Source organism: Chrysemys picta, chromosome 8 (genome assembly GCF_011386835.1).
Source record: "Chrysemys picta bellii isolate R12L10 chromosome 8, ASM1138683v2, whole genome shotgun sequence".
NCBI lineage: Eukaryota > Metazoa > Chordata > Testudines > Emydidae > Chrysemys > Chrysemys picta.
Window position 1 is genome coordinate 76,307,132 of NC_088798.1, and position 23,812 is coordinate 76,330,943.

The following is a 23,812-nucleotide window of genomic DNA, read 5'->3' on the forward strand; positions in this document are numbered from 1 at the left end:
TGCTATCACTAAGCTCTGGTTCATATTAAGGTCTGAAGAGCCCACATGTAAGCCTGATACTTCCTTTTTGTGCCTTCAAATCACTGCAGGTGCCCTTTTGCTCCTTCAAGTAATACCATTTAGATGACTGCTTCCTTATCAGGTAGGGAGACATCCAAGTTTAATTAATTGCATTTGCAAATTGCAAGCACAGAAATGGAAATGAAATTCTAACAAGCTAGCCCCCATTTATCTATGCTGCCTGGTTTCTCAGGTTCTCTAAGAACAAGGCGAGTTTCAATACCCAGATCACCTAACCTCATCTACAAGAAACTGGTATGAAATTTTTGTGAAGTTTACTTAAGATTTGAGAAATTAAATTGGACGTCTCTTTTCCTTAAATAAAAAAATAAAGTCAAACATAGCAAGAGTTAATTTTCTATTGTCTAAACCAAGGGTCACTAGTTTTAGCATATGCGTAAGTATTGCATTATGAATAGATGCATCATTAAGGATGTTTAGCACTTCAGCTCTAATCATCAGTGATGCACAGACCTATTTGGTGAAGTTTGCATTTTAAGATAAAACATACATACAGCAGACATTTTGAAGTCCTCTATAAAGTGATTAACAGCTTTTAGATTCATAATTTTAATAAGTTGTCAGGGAAAAAATCTTATACTCTCCACTCTGTGTAGGAACGATATATTTTCTTAAGTTCAATAAATGCTGAGTAAAGTAAATGAAAGTAGAATGCTGTAAAAATAAGTTAAATACAAAGTCACTCACTCTAATCATCAATACAGCTTTTCTGATATCCCGAATTCCATCATACACCAATCGTGAAGCATCAATAAATTCGTTTTCATCCATTGGCTGAGCAGGGTCAGAACTAAGTGCTTCCACAGCAGCTTCCACTTGCTCAGTAAAACGGGGCATAACTGAATTAAGAAAACAAATAAGTCAAGCACATTCAGCAATGTTGCCCCTACTCCCCCTGGCCCCAATGTACTCTAATGAAAGATGGGCAAGTTCTGTGGTACTCAGGTTGACACTAGAAATTCTGCAGCAGCTTCAGTTAATTTTAAAAACTGAGGTTATTAAAGATAGAAAAGCTAACAATAATCAGTTAATAGCTCAGGCTTTCTTTTGATATTAATTGCAGTTTACTTTATGATGTCACCACATTTTTAGTTTCAAATATGCGCCACATCTGCATGGCAGAGGATGTTGGGGGAAAAACCAGGAGATTTATAGTACTACACCTGGGTGGTATGGGAGGCAGTTGGGGATTGTGGGATAAGAAGGAAGTATTTGCTAAATATTTAAGAGCTAATTTAAAATTAAACCTAAAAATGACAGTTTAATACTCTACTGAAATGAAGGGCATTCCTAACCTTCAATAGCTTTTGTTTCAGACTCTATATGGACTCAGGAATAGAACATTGGATTGGTTTCCATCTGTTTTTTTTCAGTGCCCTCTTTGTTTTTTGTTTTGTTTTTAGCTCTCATGATTGCAATTTTAAAGACATACAAGCTCAAATTCTGGAGCATCATTCTGTGAAGAAGTATGGAGTGATGCAAGTCACTGGACCCTACAAGTCCATATCATAAGCCCAAATTCAGAAGTGGCATAAACACGGCATATATTTTTCTACAACAATTATATTATATTTATTCTTGATTACAATTACTTGCACTGTAAAAAACAAAAGAAATAGTATTTTTCAATTCACCTCATACAAGTACTGTAGTGCAATCTCTTTATCATGAAAGTTGAACTTACAAATGTAGAATTATGTACAAAAAATAACTGCACTAAAAATAAAAAAAATGTAAAACTTTGACTGGACTTGTAGGCTCTAGTCCTACTCCAGCCAATCGCTCAGACAAACAAACTTGGTTACAATTTGCAGGAGATAATGCTGCCCACTTCTTGTTTACGTCACCTGAAAGTGAGAACAAGTTTGCCTGGCACTGTTGTAGCCGGCGTCACAAGGTGTTTACATGCCAGATGAGCTAAAGATTCATATGTCTGTTCATCTTCAACTACCATTCCATAGGACGTGCGTCCATGCTGATAATGGGTTCTGCTCGATAACAATCCAAAGCAGAGCAAACCGATGCATGTTCATTTTCATCATCTGAGTCAGATGTCACCAGCAAAAGGTTGATTTTCTTTTTTGGTGGTTTGGGTTTTGTAGTTTCCGTATCTGAGTGTTGCTCTTTTAAGACTTCTGAAAGTATGTGTTACACCTTGTCCCTCTCAGATTTTGGAAGGCACTTCTGATTCTTAAACCTTGGGGTCAAGAGTTGTAGCTATTTTTAGAAATCTCACATTGGTATCTTTGCGTTTTGTCAAATCTGCTGTGAAAGTGTTCTTAAAACAAATATGTGCTGGGTCATCATCCAAGATTGCTATAACATGAAATATATGGCAGAATGCAGGTAAAACAGAGCCGAAGACACACAGTTCTCCCCCAAGGAGATCAGTCAGAAATTTAATTAAAGCATTATTTTTTAACGAGCATCATCAGCGTGGAAGCATATCCTCTGGAATGCCGGCCGAAGCATGAAGGGGCATATGAATATTTAGCATATCTGGCACATAAATACCTTGCAACGCCAGCTACAAAAGCGCCATGCGAACACCTGTTCTCACTTTCAGGTTACATTGTAAATAAGAAGCAAGCAGCAGCATCTCCTGTAAATGTAAACAAACTTGTTTGTCTTAGTGATTGGCTGAACAAGAAGTAGGACTAAGTGGACTTGTAGGCGCTAAAGTTTTACACTGTTTTGTTTTTGAGAGCAGTTATATAACAAAAAAAAAATCTACATTTGTAAGTTGCATTTTCATGAAGAAGAGATTGCACTATAATACTTGTCTGAGGTGAATTGAAAAAATACCATTTCTTTTATCATGTTTAAAGTGCAGATATTTGTAATAAAAATAATATAGTGAGCACTGTACACTTTGTATTCTATGTTGTAATACAAATCACTATATTTGAAAATGTAGAAAAACATCCAAAAATATTTAATAAATTTAAATTGGTATTCTATTGTTTAACAGTGTGATTAATCGCATGAGTTAACCTCGACTAATTGATGGCCCTACTTTGAATAGAAATTCTGCACAGACAGGTTTTATGAAATTGAACCCTTATTCTTGTAAGTTGCACTAATATGTTTGTATCCATTTGCCTTTGTAGTTGTATGCAGTTTGAATCCATACATCAGTATTGAGCACTGTGTTTATTCCTACCTGTATTGGACAACAACTTTGTTGCTTCCAGCACCTTTTCTGTGTAGACTCCAGGTTCATAGTTATCCATTTCGGAAGTTACAACATGAATGACTCTAGCTGCACGTCCACGAATTGCACCAGCTGTTCGGTCTAAACCATCAACATCTTTTTCTTGGAGAGCAATCACACATTTGTTTACATCTTCTAAAATATGATTCTCTGATGGCAAAAGAAGAAATATTTAGACATGAACGTTTTTCTGTCTGTCTGTCTAACACCTCCCAAAAATACAGTTTTTCAGCACATGAAGCTTCAATACCTTCTCTTTAAAATAAGCTCCAACCACACTTTCTGACGCATTAACTATATTTTAAAACAAGTTTGTTGCAATCAGCGGGCAGATGCCTCTCCAAACTGGTTGTCAAAATCCTAGTTCACATACTATGTGGAATCCAAATTTATCCCAATCCTAGGCCTTGGTTCTATTAACACAAGAGTTGAGAATTCAGCTCATGTCTACCCAGCCTTGTCTGCTCTGAGATTCCTTCCTCTGGACTGCACTAGTCCACATCTTCTCCACTTGCCTTGTACGTGGATGGGATAATGAGACACCTTGCCTCTGACTCATCCAAGCCTTTTAATTTTCTAACAGGATCAACATCTCTTAACAGGATGAGGCATTTCTAGTATACGTAAATAGCTTTGGACAATCCTGCTATACAAGTCTAGAAATACAAATCACAATTTTACTTCACAAGATCATCAAATGATTAATCCCCATCCTATTTTGGAATTAGGCAATCAAATGGAACAGTATCTGGAAGATCTCACTTTCAGGCTCCTTCATTCTTTCAACAAAAACCTCAGAGTTATGCATACCAGAGTTATGAACTGACCAGTCAACCACACACCTCATTTGGAACCAGAAGTACACAATCAGGCAGCAGCAGAGACAAAAAAAGAGCAAATACAGTACAGTACTGTGTTAAACATAAAATAAATTTTATTTGTCAATAAATGTGTAGGTTCCGAGGTCGCAATGGGAAGCACAGGACACTGGCTGCACGGAGGTGGGAGATCACCCTGCAGCCCTTCCTGTCTCCCCTCCTCCCCCCAGACAGTGACTCAGCAGTGAAGTCTGGGTGAGGGGGAAGTGAGGCTTGGTGAGGTGGGGTCCATGTGCAGCTGGTTGGGGTTTGGTGGGGTTGGGGTTCAGGTACAGGGGGATCGATGGACCCACTTAACAGGGGTTAGAATTCCTCCAGGGGTAAATTATAAAAGCCTAGGCTGAGATTTTCAAAACTGCCTAAAATTTGGATATCCAGCTCTGAGAGTCTTAGCTCTGATGTTCTGATATTGTTAGATACCACTTTTGTACATTTGTGCCATTTTTACCTAACATTAACATTTGAACATTGTGCTGCTAGCCAGAAAAATATCTAGCTCTGAAACACCGTACTAGTAAGGCATTTCTGCCCTGTTGCTTTTTATAGATTCAAATGTTTCCTACCACTGTTCTAATCATTTTAGATTGCCAACTCACACCTGCAGAGTTCTTTCATTCCTAACACAGATCGTGAAACAGCCATTTTGAAAGACTAACAAAGGTGAAAAGGATATTGAGTTAACTGGTAAAAGATTTGTGTAAGCTAGTGGAAGAGTCTTGGGCCTGGTCTACACTAAAAAGTTACATCGGGGGTTAGATCGGCTTAGACATAAGAACAGTTCACTCTTGGTGAGACCAATGGTCCATCTAGCCCAGTATCCTGTCTTTCAACTGTAGTCGATGCCAGAAGCTTCAGAGGGAATGAACAGAACAGAGCAATTTATCAAGTGATCCATCCCTTGTCATCCAGTCCCAGCTTCTGTCAATCAGAGGCTAGGGACACCCAGAGCTTGGGGTTGTATCCCTGACCATCTTGGCTAACAGCCACTGATGGACCTACCCTCCAGGAACTTATCTTGTTCTTTTTTTGAACCCAGTTATAGACTTAGCCTTCACAACGTCTCCTGGCAACTAGTTCTACAGGGTGACTATGCGTTGTGTGAAGAAGTACTGCTTTTTGTTTGTTTTAAACCGACTGCCTATTAATTTCATTGGGTGGTCCTTGGTTCTTCTGTTATAAGGGTAAATTTCCTTATTCCCCCTTAGTTGTCTTTTTCCCTCCCCAAGATGAACAATCAGTCTTTCTATGGAAGTTGTTTCAGATCCCCAATCATTTTTGTTGCCTCTCTGTACTTTTTCTAATTCCATTATATATATATTTTTAGTTGGGGCGATTAGAACTGCACACAGTATTCAAGGTGTGGGCATACTTAGATTTATAGAGTGGCACTATGATATTTTCTATCTTATTATCTATCCTCTTCCTAATGGTTCCTAACATTGTTTCCTTTTTTGACTGTCGCTGCACATTCAGTGGATGTTTTCAGAGAACTATTCAAATGACTCCAAGATCTCTTTCTTGAGTGGTAATAGCTAATTTAGAACCCATTATTTTCTATGCATAGTTGGGATTAGGTTTTCCAATGTGCATTACTTTGAAATTCAGCGTTGATAAATGTAGTCATTTTGTTGCCCAGTCACCCAGTTTGAGAGATCCCTTTGTAACTCTTCCATTGACCTAGCTACCTACCACCTCTCGGGGAGGTGGATTACTTAAACCAATTACCTACCCCTCCTGTCAGCATAGACAATGCCTACAACTGAAGTGCTACAGCGGTGCAGCTGTCTACATTTTTCAAGTAGAGGCACTAGAACAATAATTAAGCTTATATAAGATTAGCAAGGCCAGGTATCACATTTCAAGAGATTCTTGAAGCACCATGAGCAAAATTCTGCCTCACTTATACTTGGGTATTTCACAAGCAACTGGGGTTGCACAAGTTCAGCTGAGGGCAGAATTTGGCTGTAAGAGTGGAAAGTGTGTTCATTAGTAATTTGAAAATTCAGTGAACGGATATGAGGTACAGGAGAGCCAGCAAAGAGAATATGTAATACAAATATTTAAAGAAGTAGAGACAGAGAGAATGGAAGTGAAAACAGTAGATAAAGCTGCAATATCGGAACAAAACCTACACTGTTTATTGCTCAGAGTTTCTCAATGAATAAAATTATGCCAGACACCACTTAAAGTCTCTATGGTGACATTAACCTTAGTGAACTAAGTGAATGATGTGGACATAATGGGCTGATGACTTCATTGCCCTGTAACCACTTTTACAACAGTTACAGAAATGCAAGGTGCCAAGTGGAACCCCGATGCAGAGGGTGCTCCCAGGCATGGGTTGGTATTGATAGCCAAGATAATCTTGAGCTGCTACTTATTCTCCAGTTGGATAAGAACATAGCATAGTAGAAACAAAATTAGTCGTCTGCAAATAAAGTACTTGGGAGTATTGGTGAGTTAAGTATACACTTGTTTCTGTGACCCACACTTTTGCTACCTGAAATGAACACTTGTCAATCTCCTATTTAGTGCGCCAGCTTCACACTGAGCAGAACAATTAACTGCCCTGCAAGATACACTGTATAACAGTCCTTTTACATTCAGTTTATGTCTATTACCAGAAGACTTTGTGTAATGATTTAATGACCCCAAATAAACTATACCCATCACTAATTTATCCAAAAAGGTTTGAAATGTTAGCTAGTATGTAAGCTAGAAAGGGTAAACAGATAAAGTAAATTGCTTTTATACGGAAAGTTTGTAAAAGTTAAAATCAAATTTAAAGTCTTATCACTTTGCTGCAAATCAAATCTATCTCCTTAAGAATTCATTGAATACAAATACAAGGTCCATTTGCTGAATGCTCTCAATCATCTCCAATGCCCTCAAGTTCCAGTATTTCAAAGACATTCTGTGCTAAGAGCATATTTGAGGTAATCTGTTTCTCTTTATTCAGACAGTCACTGCTCCTGAGAAAGGTACTTAATATTTCTAGTGACTAGGGTGAACAGATGTCCTGATTTTATAGGGACAGTCCCGATATTTGGGGCTTTTTCTTATATAGGTTCCTATTACCTCCCAGCCCCAGTCTCGATTTTTCACACTTGCTGTCTGGTCACCCTACTAGTGACTCACCAAGATCAGCAAAGACCCTGAAATCTTTCAGAATAATTAAACGTAGTGGTCTAACAATATAGTCTGCTTCTCCTATAGTTTAATACCAGTGTCTCTCTTGGGGTGAGATGTTGGGAGGGAATAGGTCATAGTCAACTGTTTTGGCAGTTTGAAAACTTTTCCAAGCACATCTACAATTGAAACATGCTGGGAGGCCTTATAAAGAAGGATGTTGCACAGCCCTGACAATTTTTATAATTTGTTTATATTCACTGGCACATTCCAAACAGGCCATAAACATGAGACCATCAATTACTTATTCTAAAAACAAGTATCCTTACCCAGAACTATGCTCCTCTATTCCTGTGCAATTTCAACTACCAATACTGTAACAACCATGGAGATGTAAGATGTAGAGCCCCATGGTATTCAACTGCCTTGCAAGCAACTATGAGCTCATCCCAAAGACAAAGTTGGTATTAAAAGTATAGGATGTCAGAATGCAAACATTTATTGTAAACTCCTTTTTAAATTAGAGCTTCAAGTTCTCTCCTACAGTTCCTACATAACTTACCTCCATGAACATCTTTTGAATACTGGTACTTTCACAGCATTTGAGATGTTCAGTCTGTTTGTACAAGGAAAATTGGATCCCTAATTCTCCACCGGTAGCAGCAAACTATAGTCGTCAGGACTCAGGTGTTTACATGGAGGTAAAAATGCCTGCATTATGTCTATATTGTAACTGCTGGTGGAGCTGCACTGGTGAATTATGGATTTTAGTTTCATTATTGTAGACAAATGCCTCAGCAAGTATGAGACATCTGGTAAATAAGGAATACATTTACCAAACTCTTTCAAAAGAAAATTCCAATTTATTGTAATTAGATACAGAATTTTCATTTTGACAAACATTTTCTTATGTGAGTGTCATTTACTGCACCTATTAGTTTGTGTTTACACACTGAGAACAACTTTTATGAGGCAAATTAAATGGATTTATTTTTTGTTAGTTCATAGCTAATTTGCACTTAATATTTATTTTCTATTTCTTTTATCTGTTCATGCACAGGTGAGTCTTTAGGGGCTAAAGTGATGATAATGTGTGTCCAAGCCAAGTCTCTGAACGACAGTAAAGATTAGGAGACTGGATCATGGAGCAATCCCACATAACCATTTTAGCATCTCTAATGTGCATACCAATTACAATATATATAATTTACAAACATTAAACATCTTTTACCACTGATGAATTCCTGTATCTGCCAAATTATATATCAGAAAAAATATATTTACACATGATATGGTACCCATTGAAGTTAATCTGCTTCATATTTTATAACTCAACCATGCCTTGTTCTACTTGCATCAATAGCCCACACTTCACATTTTCACACCTTACACCGCTGAACTTGCATGCATAGTTGCTCAGATATATCACAGCTGCACTGTGATCATTCTTCTCCAAAAAGGTGGAGAAAAATAACTTCTGGAATATTGGAACAACTGCTGATTTCCTGAGATAAGTCTCAGTATACAGCTGATTGCCTCTTTGCAAGTAGGGAACCGTATTGCTACCTGAAACAGCCAGGAAGTCATCGATGGAAGTGATGTCATCTACAGCATCTGTCAATACACGGACTTGCTTTTCCCATAGTTCTTTGAAGAGATCCATGTTTTCTTGCGCTAGTTTACTTTGTGGTTTCGCAGCAAGAGCCAATGCAACATTGATAACCTGTAAAATGTGTTACATGTTCAGAATTTACTCTTTTTTTATTCCGTGCAATTAAATCAGTAAGTTACATTCAGTCAGTCAATCTGATAGCCATCAGAGTCGGGCTAATAAAATATCTGTTAAATATCTGTTTAATTTAAAATTAATTCAGCCATAATCATGTCCAGTTTGTGTTCTCTTCCATGTAGATCATGAGCAGTTAATTTTACATGCATGTATACTTGCAGAAAGTTGAAACTAGCTTGTTATTATTCACACCATATTCCTGAAGGAGTTGTGCCAAAAAAATAATTCTGCACACAATATTTTAAAATTCAGCAAAATGCTGCAAATTTTATTTGTCAATAAATAAATGTGGATGCTCCAGCATGACAGTAGGGAGTATAGACCACTGGCTGCACGGAGGTCAGAGATCATCTTGCAGCCCCCATACTCCCCAGGACAGGGACTCAGTGGTGAGGCTGCACCCGACACCTGACACAGCCCAAGGGCCGGGCCTGCTCCAGAAATACCCAGGAGCCCTGCCCCTCTGTGCCAGGAACACCAGGGGTGGGCAGGCAGACTCAGCCCCGCAGGATCCAAGTGTGGAGGAGCTTAGTGGGGGGCATCCAGGTGTGGGGCAATCTGGATGCGGGCAGCTCAGTGAGGGATCTGAATGCACAGGGGCTCATTGGAGGGTTCTGGGTGCAGGGGCAATAGGACTCTGCAGGGGGGTCCAGGTGAAGGTGGTTGGAGCTCAGCGGGGGTCATATGCGGGTTTCAGGGGGGTGGTCCAGGTGCTGGGATAGTAAGGCTTGGCGAGTCCAGGTGCAGCTGTTTGGGGCTCAGTGGGCTGGGGCTCTAGTGGGCCTGCTTAACAGGAGAGCCCCAGTTGCTGCTGAGGGGATGTCCGGGCACTCACCATTGTACAGAAAACAGGGCATCCAGCACAATGGGGAAGATGACCAGCATTAGGATCCAGGCAGAGTCAGCGAGCTGTGCTCACCTGAATGGGGTGGGGTGAGGGGAGGCAGTGGCACATGACCCACATGCCCCCACGCATCCCCAGGCACATACACAGTGATTGATCTCTCTACTGACTGTTCCAGGTGCTGGAAACAAAGTGCCTGCTGCTGCTGGGGATGGGGCATGTGACCACTCTTGCAGCTTCACTTTGCCTCCCCATCATTTTCTGCGGGGAAGCAAAGAAATCTGTGGAGGGACGTGAATTCTGCACGCATGCAGTGGCGCAGAATTCCCTCAGGAGTAACACCAGAAGTGGTATATTTTAGATGGAATAGGGTATGCTCGACACATCTGAAGGCAGTGTCCCCTAAATACCTTGGCCAGAACACTGACCAAGGGAATGAAATGCTCCAGAAAAGGCGACTTTTTCCATAATTAGAACTACATATTATCTGGGAATTTGATGAATTAAAAAAAAAAATCAATCTACTTTGTATCCAGCCAATAAATCTTACAGCAGCCTAATTGTTCTGGGAATTAACTGTACAAGACCTTGATAGCCCAAAAATGAAAAGGCAGAAAGTTTGTTCATGCTGTTTTATCTGCTACCTCTCCCCAAATTGCTCCCACTTCTTCAATCAACCACTGAGAGGCTTCTTCAAGCCTGCCTTCAAATTGCTTCCATCTACTAAGGAAAAAATACAATGTGACTTCAGCAAATCCCAACAGCTTAAGTTTTGAATATAGAGTATATAGAGAGACTATAGAGTACATATTATACACGCTATTCACTCAATTTCAAGAGTAAAAAGCCTCTGGAACTTCAGTAAGAAACATTGATCTTAGAACCTTTCCTTGATTCAGCATTATCCAAAAAGTTTTATTTCCCATATTTTAGGGAAGCTAGTTGGAAACATTATCCCATCATATTGCCACCAGAAGCCAAGAAGAGAAATGGAAATTACTACATCTGACACTAAAGAAAAAACTTAGTTTAATGCACTGAAATAGGGTGGAGGGGGGATAAATTCCGTCCCAGAATACTGAATGAATTGGCACATGAGATTCCTAGCCCAGTAACAAGGTTTTTACTAAGTCTATCTATTCAGGATATCAGTCAGCATTGGGGGGCGTGAACAATCTCAAATTTTCGGTTTGCTGATGACATTGATGGCCTGGTAGGCAGCGAAGATGTGCCAACCTTGTGAAATGATTGGATGAAACCTCTGCAAAATATGGCATGGAAATCATTGCAGAGAAAACCAAGCTGAACACAAACAAATGTGACGGGATCAGCTCACATATCACTGTCAGTGGACAAGAGCTGGAGACATTGAAACAGTTCAAGTACTTGGGGGCAATCGTCACAGGCAGAAATTCTGGCAAGAACTGCACAAACAGCAGCAGCAGCGGCGAAGCTAAAGCCAATTTGGAGGAATAAGAACATCTCCCTGAGATCCAAACTGAAACTGCTACACGCACTGGTCATCTCAATTTTTCTGTATGCGTGAGACACATGGACCCTTACGGCAGAACTTGAACAGAAAATACAGGTAGTAGAGATGAAATACTTCCGTAAAATCCTGGACTTCTCCTACTTCGACGGTCACTAACGAAGAGGTCCACAACATCATCACCCAATGCACTGGGTCACATGAAGACCTCCTGACAACCGTGAAGAAGCGCAAGCTGAAGTGGTACGGCCATGTAACAACTCATCAGGCCTATCCAAGTTCATCCCCCAAGGGACAGTACAGGGGAAGAGAAGAAGAGGTAGACAGAAGAAGAGATGGACTGACAAAAGAGTGGACAGGAATGGACTTTGCAGAGACTCGAGCACTGACACACAATCGTCAGGGGTGGAGACAATTGGTTGATTGCCCCAACGACCAATGTGGTTATGGGAGTGATGATGATGATGATCTATTCAGGGCTGGAGAGATCAGACTAGAGAGTAGTTAACATTGTACCTATATTTAAGAATACCTCTTATTGCAAATCCAATAAGATCCAAAGCAGAGAGGAAGGAGGAGCAGAATACAGATAGGCACCACACAACTCGAAGAGCTTTTAATTAGATGTAAGGAACTTCCATTTCTTCTTCGAGTGCTAGTCTCTATGTGTATTCCATACATGGGCAGCAGAGAAATAGTATTCAGACCAGAGAGGAGGTGCAAATATGAAGTCAGAGAAGATACTTGAAGAACTGTAGACCCCGCATCGGCAGCAAAGGCCCAACTAGCGCATAATGTTTTGTGAATGGACTTCAGGTTGCCAGATTCCTACTGGATTAATAGCTTAAAGCCACTTAAAAACTAGCCCACAAGTAGCCCGACTAGCCAGATAATGACAACACTGATTACAAATGAAAGAATTTAAAGAAATGTAATGTAGTTGGTAACTACTTATGTGCTTTACTTTCTGCATTTCTCTAAGCGTAGACAATGAAAAAAAAATCCATTCTACTACTTTAAAACTCATTTCACTTTCAGGGTTCTAGTGCTCCAATGTTTGGGTTTCAAACACTGCACAGGAATCTTTGCCTACGAACTATTTTCAGCCAGATACATAGTTTTTTTTAAAAAGGTTTTGGCCAGCAGCCACAAAGCCTTGTCCTAACCTGTCCCCTGGACACTCTCAGAGGAGCAGGAGCTGGGACAAGGGGCATGCTCTGCTCACCTGGGCACATGATGGGAGGGGGAGGGACACCCCATCAGCCCCTACATGGCTCTGTGCTGATAAGGAGGTTTGTGGTTCTGAGCAGCTGTGGCCAGCAGCAGCTCCATGGAGGAGCAGAGACAGTATAGCTGGAAGCAACAGAGGAGATAGATCTGGGTGTAGGGGTTGATCTGAGGAGGACTATGAGCTACCAGTGTGATACAGCTATGAAAAAGACAAATACAATCCTAGGATGTATTAGCGAGGCATTTCCAATACAAATAAAGAAGCATTAATGCCATTGGACAAGGCAGTGGTAAGACCTTATTTGGAATGCTGTGTACAATTCTGGTCACCCATGTTCAAGATTCATTTAAACTAGAATAGGTGCAGACAAGAGCTACTGGGATGATCAGAGGAATGGAGGCTCTGTCTTATGAGAAGAGACTGTAAGAGCTTAGCTTGTTTAGTCTAGCAAAAAAGGCCAAGGGGCGATATGTTTGCTCTCTATAAATACATTGGGGATAATTTCAGGGATGGTGAAGAGCTATTTAAGCTAGACAACAATGTTGGCACAAGAACAAATGGATATAAAATGACCATGAACAAGTTCAGGCTGGAAATTAGGAGGTTTCTAACCTTCAGAAGGCTGTTATTCTTGAACAGCTTCCTAATAGGAGTTGAGGGGGCAAACAACTTAACTGGTTTTGAGAGCACGCTGTACAAATTGTGTGAGATTGTATGACTGGGTTGCCTGTGATGGTAGGAGGAATGGTTCAACAATCCTGGGGCTCATTTCCAATTTATGTCTATGTTCCTAACGCTCATGCTTCAGGGTTTCAGCCAGCCACTGACAGGGGTCAGGAAGGGATTTCCCTCACCGCCACCCACTCTATTCTGGCAGTGTTTTGTTTTGGGTTTTTTAAAATCTCCTTCATGTGAAGAATCAGGGACGGCTACAACTGGAGAAGAAATATTGCATGGCACGGGCCAGAACTCTGAAGTGGCATCGAGCACATTTGTTCGGTGCTTGGATGGCTGGTTCTTGCTCACATACTGAGGGACCAACTGATCCCGATATATGAGGTCAGGAAGGATTTCCCCCCAGGTCTGATTGGCAGTGACATTGGGTTTGTTTGTTTTGCCGCCTTCCTCTGCAGCATGTGGATGTGGGTCACTTGCCAGGATTATCTGGGTGTCTCATTTAATCATTTCCCTGCCATTGCAGGAACCTCAAGCACTGATGCACCATGGTTCCTCCTATTTTCTGCCTGGGGCACAGCAGAGTCTAGTCTCCTGAGGGCTTTAATATTTTGGTTTCATTTCAGTTGCTGGGTTTAGTGTGCGGTTGCTGGATGGTGGTGGTGTCCTGTGATATCCAAGAGGTCAGACTAGATGATCTACTGGTCCCCTCTAGCCTAAACTCCTACAGCCATGATAAAAAAACAATACCGATTTTTGTTTTCAAACACAAGCTTTGGAACGAATTAACTTAAAGTTTAGTCTATACCTTTTTCCACTGCGCCTTTTTAAAGCTGTATATCATTTCCCAAAGCTGTGAGCAAAACAGTGTAAGCAACAGATGCGCCTGCTTTTATAAAATCCATTTTTTTCCACCTGATTCATTCAGAAGTGTCACAACCCATTCTTTAAATATAACTCACTAATTACAGAGTGATGGTGATGTTAAACATGTTATAATGGCACTGAATGAATCAGACTGGAGAAGCAGGCTTACTTACTCAAGGGATCTTGGAAATTAGCAACGATTGGGGAAAAAATGCAGAGAAGTTATATTGGGCTAGGGAGACTACTATGTTATGTTTCTTTTTCAGCCCTGAAGATTTGGGCTGAAATCCTGATTTAAGTCACAAGTGAAAATGAGCTTGATAGGTTCTATAACGTAAACAAATAATTACAATTTAGCATGAGTGGCAAGCTGCCTAACAGAGATGAAGGGCTGAAAAATGGCACTGAAGAGACTGCACTCTGTCTGGTGTGCTCAGTCCCTTGCTTTCACAAGCACAAGTTTTACTTTCCCTCCACCCCAGGAAAGTAATGAAGAAAATTTACACTTGAGTGTATTGAATACACTCATTTACTAAACTGTTATGAATATGGCTCTCTAGAGTTTTGAAAGTTTCTGAAGGAAACTTCCTATTGCCTAAGAAAATGGATTTCAAAGATATTTGGGTTCCCAACTATTTTTTTTTTTTAAACCTCACAAATGTTCAGCAATTGTTTTGAATAGGAATAAGTTGTAATTCATCCTACGACAATTACGGTATGGACTAAATCAGATTCATCACAGCCAGTATTGTATTGGATGTGCAATAGGAAGATGCAAGGGCAGTATGTCCTATGTTTAGGATCATGTTATTCAGTCAAGGCCAAGTGTCAGTTGTGTTTCATCCTGGCAGATAAGATGGAAGCAGAACCTCTCTCTCCAAGACTCTATACTCATGGTCTGGTACAGGAACTGCTGGACCTGTTCCCCCCAGCATGGTTTATTTAACGAATTATCAGCCTGTCAGTCAAAAGAGCAGGATCTAGACACCCACAACTCTCCAGACATGAATCTGAGTAATGAGAACCCTAGAAGAGAAGGATAAAATGGGCAACCCTCCAGAAGTTCTCTCAGCCTGTATTTTGCTAGTAACCATGACTACCAAAACAGAGGCTGGTAGTGTAGAGCATTGGAATCCTGATTTTATCCTTCTCCTAGTTCCCTTTGCAATTGCTAGCATAAAAACATACTTCAGGGAGTATTAAAACCAGTTAACATTAATGCCAGTGACACACATGCTGCTTGTATCTGCACAATGTATGCTCTGAAAAAGAAAACTGTCTTGGTATTTTTTCCTTAGAAAAAAGTATAGTCACTAAATCTTGCACCCTGATCAGCTACCTTTCCCTGCAATGATGGAGGTGATTACAGTTATCAGAGCAGGCCCTATATTCCCCTCGATAAAGCATTTTCTCAAAAGCTGCAATTTCTAACATACTAATGCTGACAAAATTGAACACAAAAAATGAACTATACAAAAGCCATTCAGAAAAGGCAGTGAGTCTTACTAGAAGAAAAGTGATTTTGGTTTTCCACATATCCCCCACAAAAAGGGAGGGCTAAGTCAGTGAAAGTGCCTCATTAAAAGTTGAGAGGTAAGATTCTCTTTCCAACAAGCAGGTATGGCTATGAACCCTTGTACTTGGGAAGTAGTCAGCAGCATGAGAGTGATGAGAAACAGATAAAGAAAACTCAAAGGCTGACTATAGGATCAGTGTGAAGTTTAAGGGGAAACCTCACCAGGAAGAAGCTCTGTGCCAGACTCTCAGCTGAAACTCTGGAATCCAGCTTGTAAGGTTTGGCTAACATTAGTGCAAGGCCCGGTAGTGGCTTCACAATTGTCTTTTACTGAGGCATATTCCATCTCCACCCACAATGTGGCTGCCAACCTGGAGTAGTATGCACAAATTCCATCTGGGCTACCAGGCCTTTAATTCTGTACATACAGTTTGTGGTCTAAGCAGAATATCGCTCATGGCTTCTTGGCTTTTTTTTTTTTTTAATATACATTTTCTGGATTGATTGTAGCTGTATCGATAGGCCCTTTTCAAGCATGTGCATTTGCATTTTTAGACCATAGACACACCTACAGAACAATCAGCCACCCACCTCAAAGGAGAAGAAAATGGACACATACAGGAATCATCTGTCACCTGGGACAAAAACTGTAGATTTATTTTGGAGGGCTCGAAGAGCAAGCTAACCAGCAGGTCATAGGTTGAAGTCTTTAAACCATGATTTGAGGACTTCAATGGCTCAGATATAGGTTAGGGGTTTGTTGCGGGAGTGGGTGGGTGAGATTCAGTGGCCTGCGTTCTGCAGGAGGTCAGACTAGATGACCTTAAAGTCTATGACTCTATAGGTAACTGTTTGCTGAGCATGGGAATTGGAGGACATGTTAGGGAACGGTGCACAGGGCTGAGCAGCAGTTGGAGAAGCAGTGATCAGCAGTCCTCTTTTTGGAATAACCTATGTGATGGACTTCACTTTTTTGCGCATACAGCTCTCTTCACACAGCCTGTTTCCCTGCAGCTGTAGCCCAGCTCAAGGAGTACAGCTTTTTTGTGGCTCTGAGCCAAGTTGGCTGCTGGAAGCTGGAGATACAGTATGAGAGGGAGAAAGTCAGTAGATGTGGACTGAAAGATTGTGGGGGAGAAAAAATAAAGATGGAATGGAATTTGGGGGGCAGGGGAAGAAAAATCTAGTTATGTTAGTATTTGGGGACTGCAGCAATAAGAACTCAAAAGCTGTCAGTCACCACTCCTGCAGGACGACGACTCCTCCCAGGGCTAATGGAGACAGACAGCTGCCTGTTTCTGCTGGAAAGGGATCAGAGCCAAGTGTAGAGGTTAGTGGAAGTGTCTAATTAAAAAAAGCTGTAATAAAGTTGGGAATTGCATTACATCCTCACTCCCTATTTTATTCAATTTATTTTTACTGCTGCTTGACAGGAAATAGAGTCAATGGAGAAGTGACTTTCCTGCTTTGCAATCAAAGTGACTGAAAAAGTAAAGTGTTCAGCTCAAGCCAAAAGAGAAAAAATGGGCTTGGGTGACAGCCAATGGTCAACATACTTACTTCGGAGAAAAAAATGTGCAAAGCAAGAACAGCTTAGCCTTCCTTCTCAGATGCTTTTAACACCTGTATTAGCGTAACTTCAGTGTTAAAATCTCTGCTTTACAGAAAACGTAGGTGGCTTACTTAAGGGTGGCAAAAAGTGTTCAAAATTTAAAACTTTGCATGCTCTAAATGTGGACAAAGCCATTTACCATTCTGCCGCCAGAACCCCTCCCCCCTTCCACAAAGGTACGCTTAACTGCAGATATGCATTTAATGACAATTAAGTCACCTTCATTTATATCCAACTCCAGTGTCTGAATCATGTGCCTCGATGTGCTAACCTTCAACATACTTCACTAGGACTATGACTTGAGGCACTGAAATGGAAGTGCCTCACCTGGAAGCCAAATGTAAGAAACAATGAGAGGTTTTGTCTTTTCTAGATGTGCTGGTAGTGACCAGTAGAAAAGTTAAAGTTGTGAGCAAAAAGATTAATTGCTTTCATCTGTAATTCATTATCTGTCCCAATGGGCTTAGAGTAGTCAATATCTTGCCGCTCACACTAGAATGTTTACTCTGGTAATGTTACAGCAGTTAAAAGGACATTTAGGGCTTGTTTACATAAAAAAAGAAATTTACTGCTATAATTTCCCATGAAGATATACTTACTTTAGAATTAGAAAGTACCTTTTTCTGATTTAGCTTATACTTCTTTAAAAGACATATCCACAGGGGGGTGTTATTCAGACATAACTACACCAGTAAATAAACAAGCCCTTAAATTTATGTGGGTCCCATTTAGTATAAGAACTGGAAGAACTTTTAAATAGACTTATTTATTTTTCAACATTTGTGCTGTTCCCACTTTGCATTTCACGGAGTTAGAACAATGAAGATAAACAAAACCCCCGAAGCACATCAGTCTGTTTTTAAACTAGCAGCTGTTCTCATACTACAATCTACAGAGCAATTTCTGCCCACATTCAGTCTTCAAACAGTAACACTTACGGCTACTTGCCACCTTGCTTTTCAGCTCCTCCTTCCCCACCCTCTCGTCTAGGCCCAGGATATCAAAATGGATATCAGCTCAGGATTCTTATGCTGTCTTCTTGACTTCATCCCATTTGTATCCTGCTGGTTCCCTTCTAAAGCGAGTCTGCCTATTGACCCCTGACCTGATCTTGAGAGGTTCGTACCTGGGATCAAACTATAAGCTATCCTTAGGAAATGCTAAGGTGCTTAAGGAAGTGATAATAAAAACAATTAAAGCTATAATTCACAGGAACAGAAGATGTAAAAGTATTTGAAATAGGCTTTGCAATAAGCTTGAGGCCTAACAGGGCCCAGCAGTTAGCTATGACTAGTTAGCCTTGGTGCTCGTCTACACTTAAAACGCTACAGCGGCATCGCTGCAGCTGCACTGCTGTAGCACTTCAGTGTAGACACTGGCAGTGCAGGTAATCTACCTTCTCAAGAGGCAGTAGCTAGGTCAACAGATGAATTCTTCCATTGACCTAGTGCTGTCTACACGGGGACTTGGGTTAGTTTAACTACGCAGCTCAGGGTTGTAGATTTTTCACATCCCTGACTGAGGGGATTTAACCAACCTAATTTTCTCATGTTGACCAGGCCTAAGTGTTTGACCTAGGGCTATAAGATTTAGCAATATGCATCTTGTGAGAAAATACAAAACAACAAACTGATCTTAAATTAGCAGATTTTAGAGGCTTTTTGGCACACAACCATGAAGTGAAACCATATTTATTTATAGAGATGTACTGATGTAAATAACTTCTACGACCAGTCAGAACACTCATTACTCTTTCCCAGTGTAACATGTGGGCAGGAGGCTGAAACCCAATCAAATATGGTTCCAGATGTGTGGGGACTTGAAGTAAAAGGGTTGTAAAAAACTGTCAGACCAACCGCTAGCTGGGACATTAGGATCACAGCGACAATCCCACTTTCCGTGCTTCTGCCGATTCTTTCCATCCTCACACCTGATGGTTTCCAGAAGGTTGTGATATGCACAATTCATAAGGCCATTCTGCTATATTTATCTTACTTTACTATGGTTGCAATTATAGTTACTTGTATTTGGATACTAAAAGTCTTCATGTATCTAGATGTGACTCAATCTCATTTCCTATAACAAATTTCAAGGAGCTACTGAGTAAAAACCTGTTATTAGTGAGACTTGTGCATTTTGTACCCTGAATTAATCAAATGCTACATTATCAGTTTCTATACTGTCTAGGTATATTTATTTTTGTATTTAGCTTTTACTTCAGATTCTCTATTTCGACAGAAGTGCCATTGGAATACTTCAAGACTCCTGAATTAGGCACTGGAAGGGTTAGGTCAGTATTTGGCTGCTGCATCTGGAGGAGATTCTCCTCCCCTTTGAAAGGCTAGTGTAAGGAGCACGTACTGCTTGGGTAACAGAGTCTCTGGCACAAAGGGGGGAGGAAGCCTTCTTCCCCAAATAGGACTACCAGTGGGCTGGAGATGTAACCATGGGCACAATGGCAGCAGAAAAACCTGCAGCAGGGTGCGTGTGATTTCTTTTTTAAAACCATTAAAATTTTAAAGCTTTGTTTAGGATTTGCCAGCCTCTGCATGGGATTTTTCACACTAATATACTTTATATGCTGTGTCAGTAGGTGTGATCAGCATATGTTACCATCTGTTTAATCAGATATCTATAAACAATTAGTTGCTTTTCAAGCATTTAAAAAATATGAATGTAAGGATGTGGAACAGAGTTCATAACAAGATGTTACTATGATAAAGGGCCAATTTATTTTAAAAGGGTCACTTTACCCAGGAATTAGCTAAAATCTGTTTAATAGGCCTGATTCGCTGAACTCTCTGCATGGAGGCGCAAGGTAGGCCAGGCAGGCCCCCTTGCACTAATACAGGGCTGGCACTGACCCCACGGAAGGGCAGGTGATGTCACCTCCTGTCCTTTCAGGGTTTCCTCAGAGGTAGGGAAGTTTTAATACCACCAGGGCTCCTTAGGATCCCTGCCTGCAGAAGCTATAAGGAGATGTGCTGAATTAGCTCCCAGGACCCCCAACATTTGGGTTAAGCCAGTCACCTATGACCCTCCGCAGAGGAGAGATCACAAGTGTTTACTGTTACTAGTGAATTTTCTGTCAGGGGGCTTTCTCCAGGAGGCTCTTTGGTGGCAACAACTGACAACCTGGGGGAAATTTAGCACTCACTAACATTTAGCATTGACTAACATTCAGATAACAGTCTACAACTGAGCTTTACTTGGATTTATTCAAGCCTCTTTCCAAACATAAATGAAGTGAGAGTAGTCAATGTCCAGCCGCTAAATAACAGCATCACATCACAACATTGCAAAGTATCTCTAAAACTCTACTTCCTTTCAAGTCATACAATGTCAAGTTCCCCTATTAGCTTTCTGCACACCTACCACGAGCAATGCATGTTATTCTTATCAACATTTGACCTCTATCAAAATCTTCTACTCAAATATCCCTAACTCAAAATGCATTTTAAATTCTCCAAAAACAGATTTTCACATTTCTAAACAGAGTTGAATTCCGGGGGGATTGAGTTTATTATTGAAAGAAAGATCTAACCAAGTTCCACGAGTTACATTTTAGTTTTATCTTAACCAGTAGAATGGTACCCAGTATCTGAGTCAGATAGATGAATGGAAACTGGTGTTCGGGGCTGAGAGAGGCTCAGGTGAAGGACATATTTCCAGGGTTTGGGGGAAGACAGCAGAAGCTGGATGTCTGGAGGTGGGCTGCGGGACTTTCCAGAAAGTGCGAATATTAGATTGCAGGAAAGCTAGTGGTATCAATGTCATGGGTGTGTGTGTGTGTGCGTGCGTGTGCGCGCAAAGGGGGATGAAAGAGTTAGGAGGTTTACCAACACAAGGATTAGTATAACTGTTTAAGAGTTAAGTCATTAAAAAAAACAAGCTACAAAGTCTTTTACACTTCAAATCACCAAAGCAACTCGTGTGAGGACATGCTTGCCATTCTATCCAATAGTAAGTTTACAACCTATTTAAAGGCTTGGAGAAAGCACAAAACATTTATCCCAGAATGTGTGGGTTGAGTTAGTGGCATTACAAAATCTCTCTGTTCCTCAAAGTCTTCAAGTTTTTAAAACTTATGTACTGGAGTTCCAAGATACAGCACTCTGCTGATTCAGCCCTTAGCCAGGTTCCCTCCTATCGCCTCTCCCCAAAGCCCTGGAGATTAGTTCTACAGAATGTGTAAATTATTTGCTTGTTGCCTCAAAGTCTTCACTAATGTTGTAATTTTACAACATTTAAACCAAAAGTATCTTTAAAATGCACACCAGTTCTCAGGCCTGAAGTTTGAGATGTAAACACAGTGGAAATTAAGAAAAGCGTTCCATTCGTTTACCCCAGATCTACATTTAAAGAATTTCCATTTTTGCAGCAAATTGTCCTTTATGTTCATTTTGGTCTCATCCATTTCAGATGCAAATGGATAGAAACATAACTTTATAACCAGCACTGATAATATTCCACGATGTGCTGCTTCCTCTCCCAACATCTTTATGAAGAATGTATTATACATTTGGTTTTTAGTGCAATATGTAATTTCTGTGACTAAGGCTTTGGTTCCTTCCCCAACTTTACACCCATCATCAACTTGTTTTTATTTTCACTATCTCACACACATATAAAAGCTTGTTTGAACATGGTAGAGTACATGGACGTTTTGTGATGCTGGTCTTGGGAAGTCAGAATTGTTTTAACACATTAGCAGAAGACTTTCAGTAATACACATCCTCACACTAAGAAGAACAAATTTAGATGAATTCAAAAGGTAATTTTTCAGGAAGAAAGATCACACTGTTCACCAGGTCTTCCACCTCCTTGGTGTGCTTAGGAATGCTCCATTCTTTATACATAAACTACCTCTTAACCTAAGTTTTAATGTAGTTTACAAAGACACAATATACTCTAAATATAGTGCAGGGGAATTCAGCTGATCCAATGTATGATTGTCCTAATGTTTTTTCCTGAACCAATAAAGAGTTATCAATATTGCAACTGGTCTCCACTGGCTTTAAATTTGGCACTGATTAACTGGAGACTCGTGCATTGGAAAGGAACATGTTAATCAACATCAGGGGTCGGCAACGTTTGGCACGCGGCTCGCCAGGGTAAGCACCCTGGCGGGCCGGGCCCGTTTTATTTACCTGCTGACGCGGCAGGTTCGGCCGATCGCAGCCCTCACTGGCCGCGGTTCGCCATCCCGGGCCAATGGGGGCGGCGAGAAGCTGCGGTCAGCACATCGCTCGCCCACTGCTGCGTCAGCAGGTAAATAAAACTGGCCCGGCCCACCAGGGTGCTTACCCTGGCGAGCTGCGTGCCAAACGTTGCCGATCCCTGATCTACATCTATGACTGAAAAGTCATTAGGAAGACCTGATTTTTGCCAATTTGTCCAGATGTAGCAAATTTAACTTTTCCTATTTGTAAGAAGCTTTTAAGTGAACTATCTTCTTGCTTTTAATGTAGCCAAACTGCAGGACTCAGAGCCTCTGAGCCCATATATTAAGCCAGTGGTCCCACAACTTTTTCCATCACCCCCCCCATCCCATTACCTGTAATGGAACCTGTCCACGCCAATCCCCCCACCCCTGAAACTGCAGTCGGGAGCAGAGCCATGATTGGGGCTGAGAGCCGAGGCCAGGAATGGAGCTGAGGCTCTAGCTGGGGCCAGGAGTGGAGCTGGGACCAGGTCTGGAAGCAGGGCTGTGGCAGGGGGTTGAGTGGGGCTTGTGGCAGAGTGGGGTTGGGTGGTTCTCCCTCCCCGCCCCCTGTGGGGCCTGGCCTGGGCCCCATCTGACATTCCTTCATGCCCCTCTAGGGGGGCGTGCTCCACAGTTTGGAGATCACTGTATTAGGCTGACAGACAATTCTTTATCCATATGCAATTTTTCCACGTTTGTCATAATCAAATACTATGGGGAGTTGTGTGTGTGTGTGGTGTGTCTTTGCACTGTGTGACTTGTATTTCCTCATTTCTATTGCATTGATTTAGAAAGGCAAGTCTGTAATGGGATTGACAAGTTTCAACTAATTAAGATGCAGCTGCTATGATTAAACAATTGATTGTATGGATCAGACAGGATCCCGTTGGAATTCTATAAGAAGCAACTGTTTAAACAGGAACTCCCTATGCTCAAAATGGTCACTACATTGCCAAGCTATTGTAAGATAATGTTGTTAGCCAATACCTTAAACTTACTGTACACTTGTAGATTTCAGCCTTCCAGCCATACCACTGCCTTTAAAAAATTCACTCTTTCCTACAACAATCATCATCAAGGTATTGATATTTCCCTCCCATCCTTTATGGTGCAGGACATTTATATATTGTTTTGTAAACAATGATTGATCTGACTTATTTTGAACCCAGAGGCATAATTTTTCCAAAGAAACTAGATTTTAGTTTTACTATTTACATAATGTTGTAAAGTGATATTTATAGGTCTAAGTTCACACTGCATCTATTTGCTCAGCCAACAGTC

At 40.9% G+C, this 23,812-nt stretch overlaps 1 protein-coding gene across 1 annotated transcript in view; it reads right to left on the reverse strand.

Annotated features, from left to right (window-relative positions):
* The window catches only part of CTNNA1 (catenin alpha 1), a 214,369-nt gene that overhangs the window by 21,940 nt on the left and 168,617 nt on the right, over nt 1-23,812 (reverse strand). Inside the window, exons 11-13 of the mRNA XM_065555883.1 lie at nt 8,869-9,025; nt 3,245-3,445; nt 769-920 (exon numbers count right to left, since the gene is read on the reverse strand). Of these exons, the coding sequence (XP_065411955.1) occupies nt 769-920; nt 3,245-3,445; nt 8,869-9,025 (510 nt within the window). The remainder of the gene's footprint in view (nt 1-768; nt 921-3,244; nt 3,446-8,868; nt 9,026-23,812) is intronic.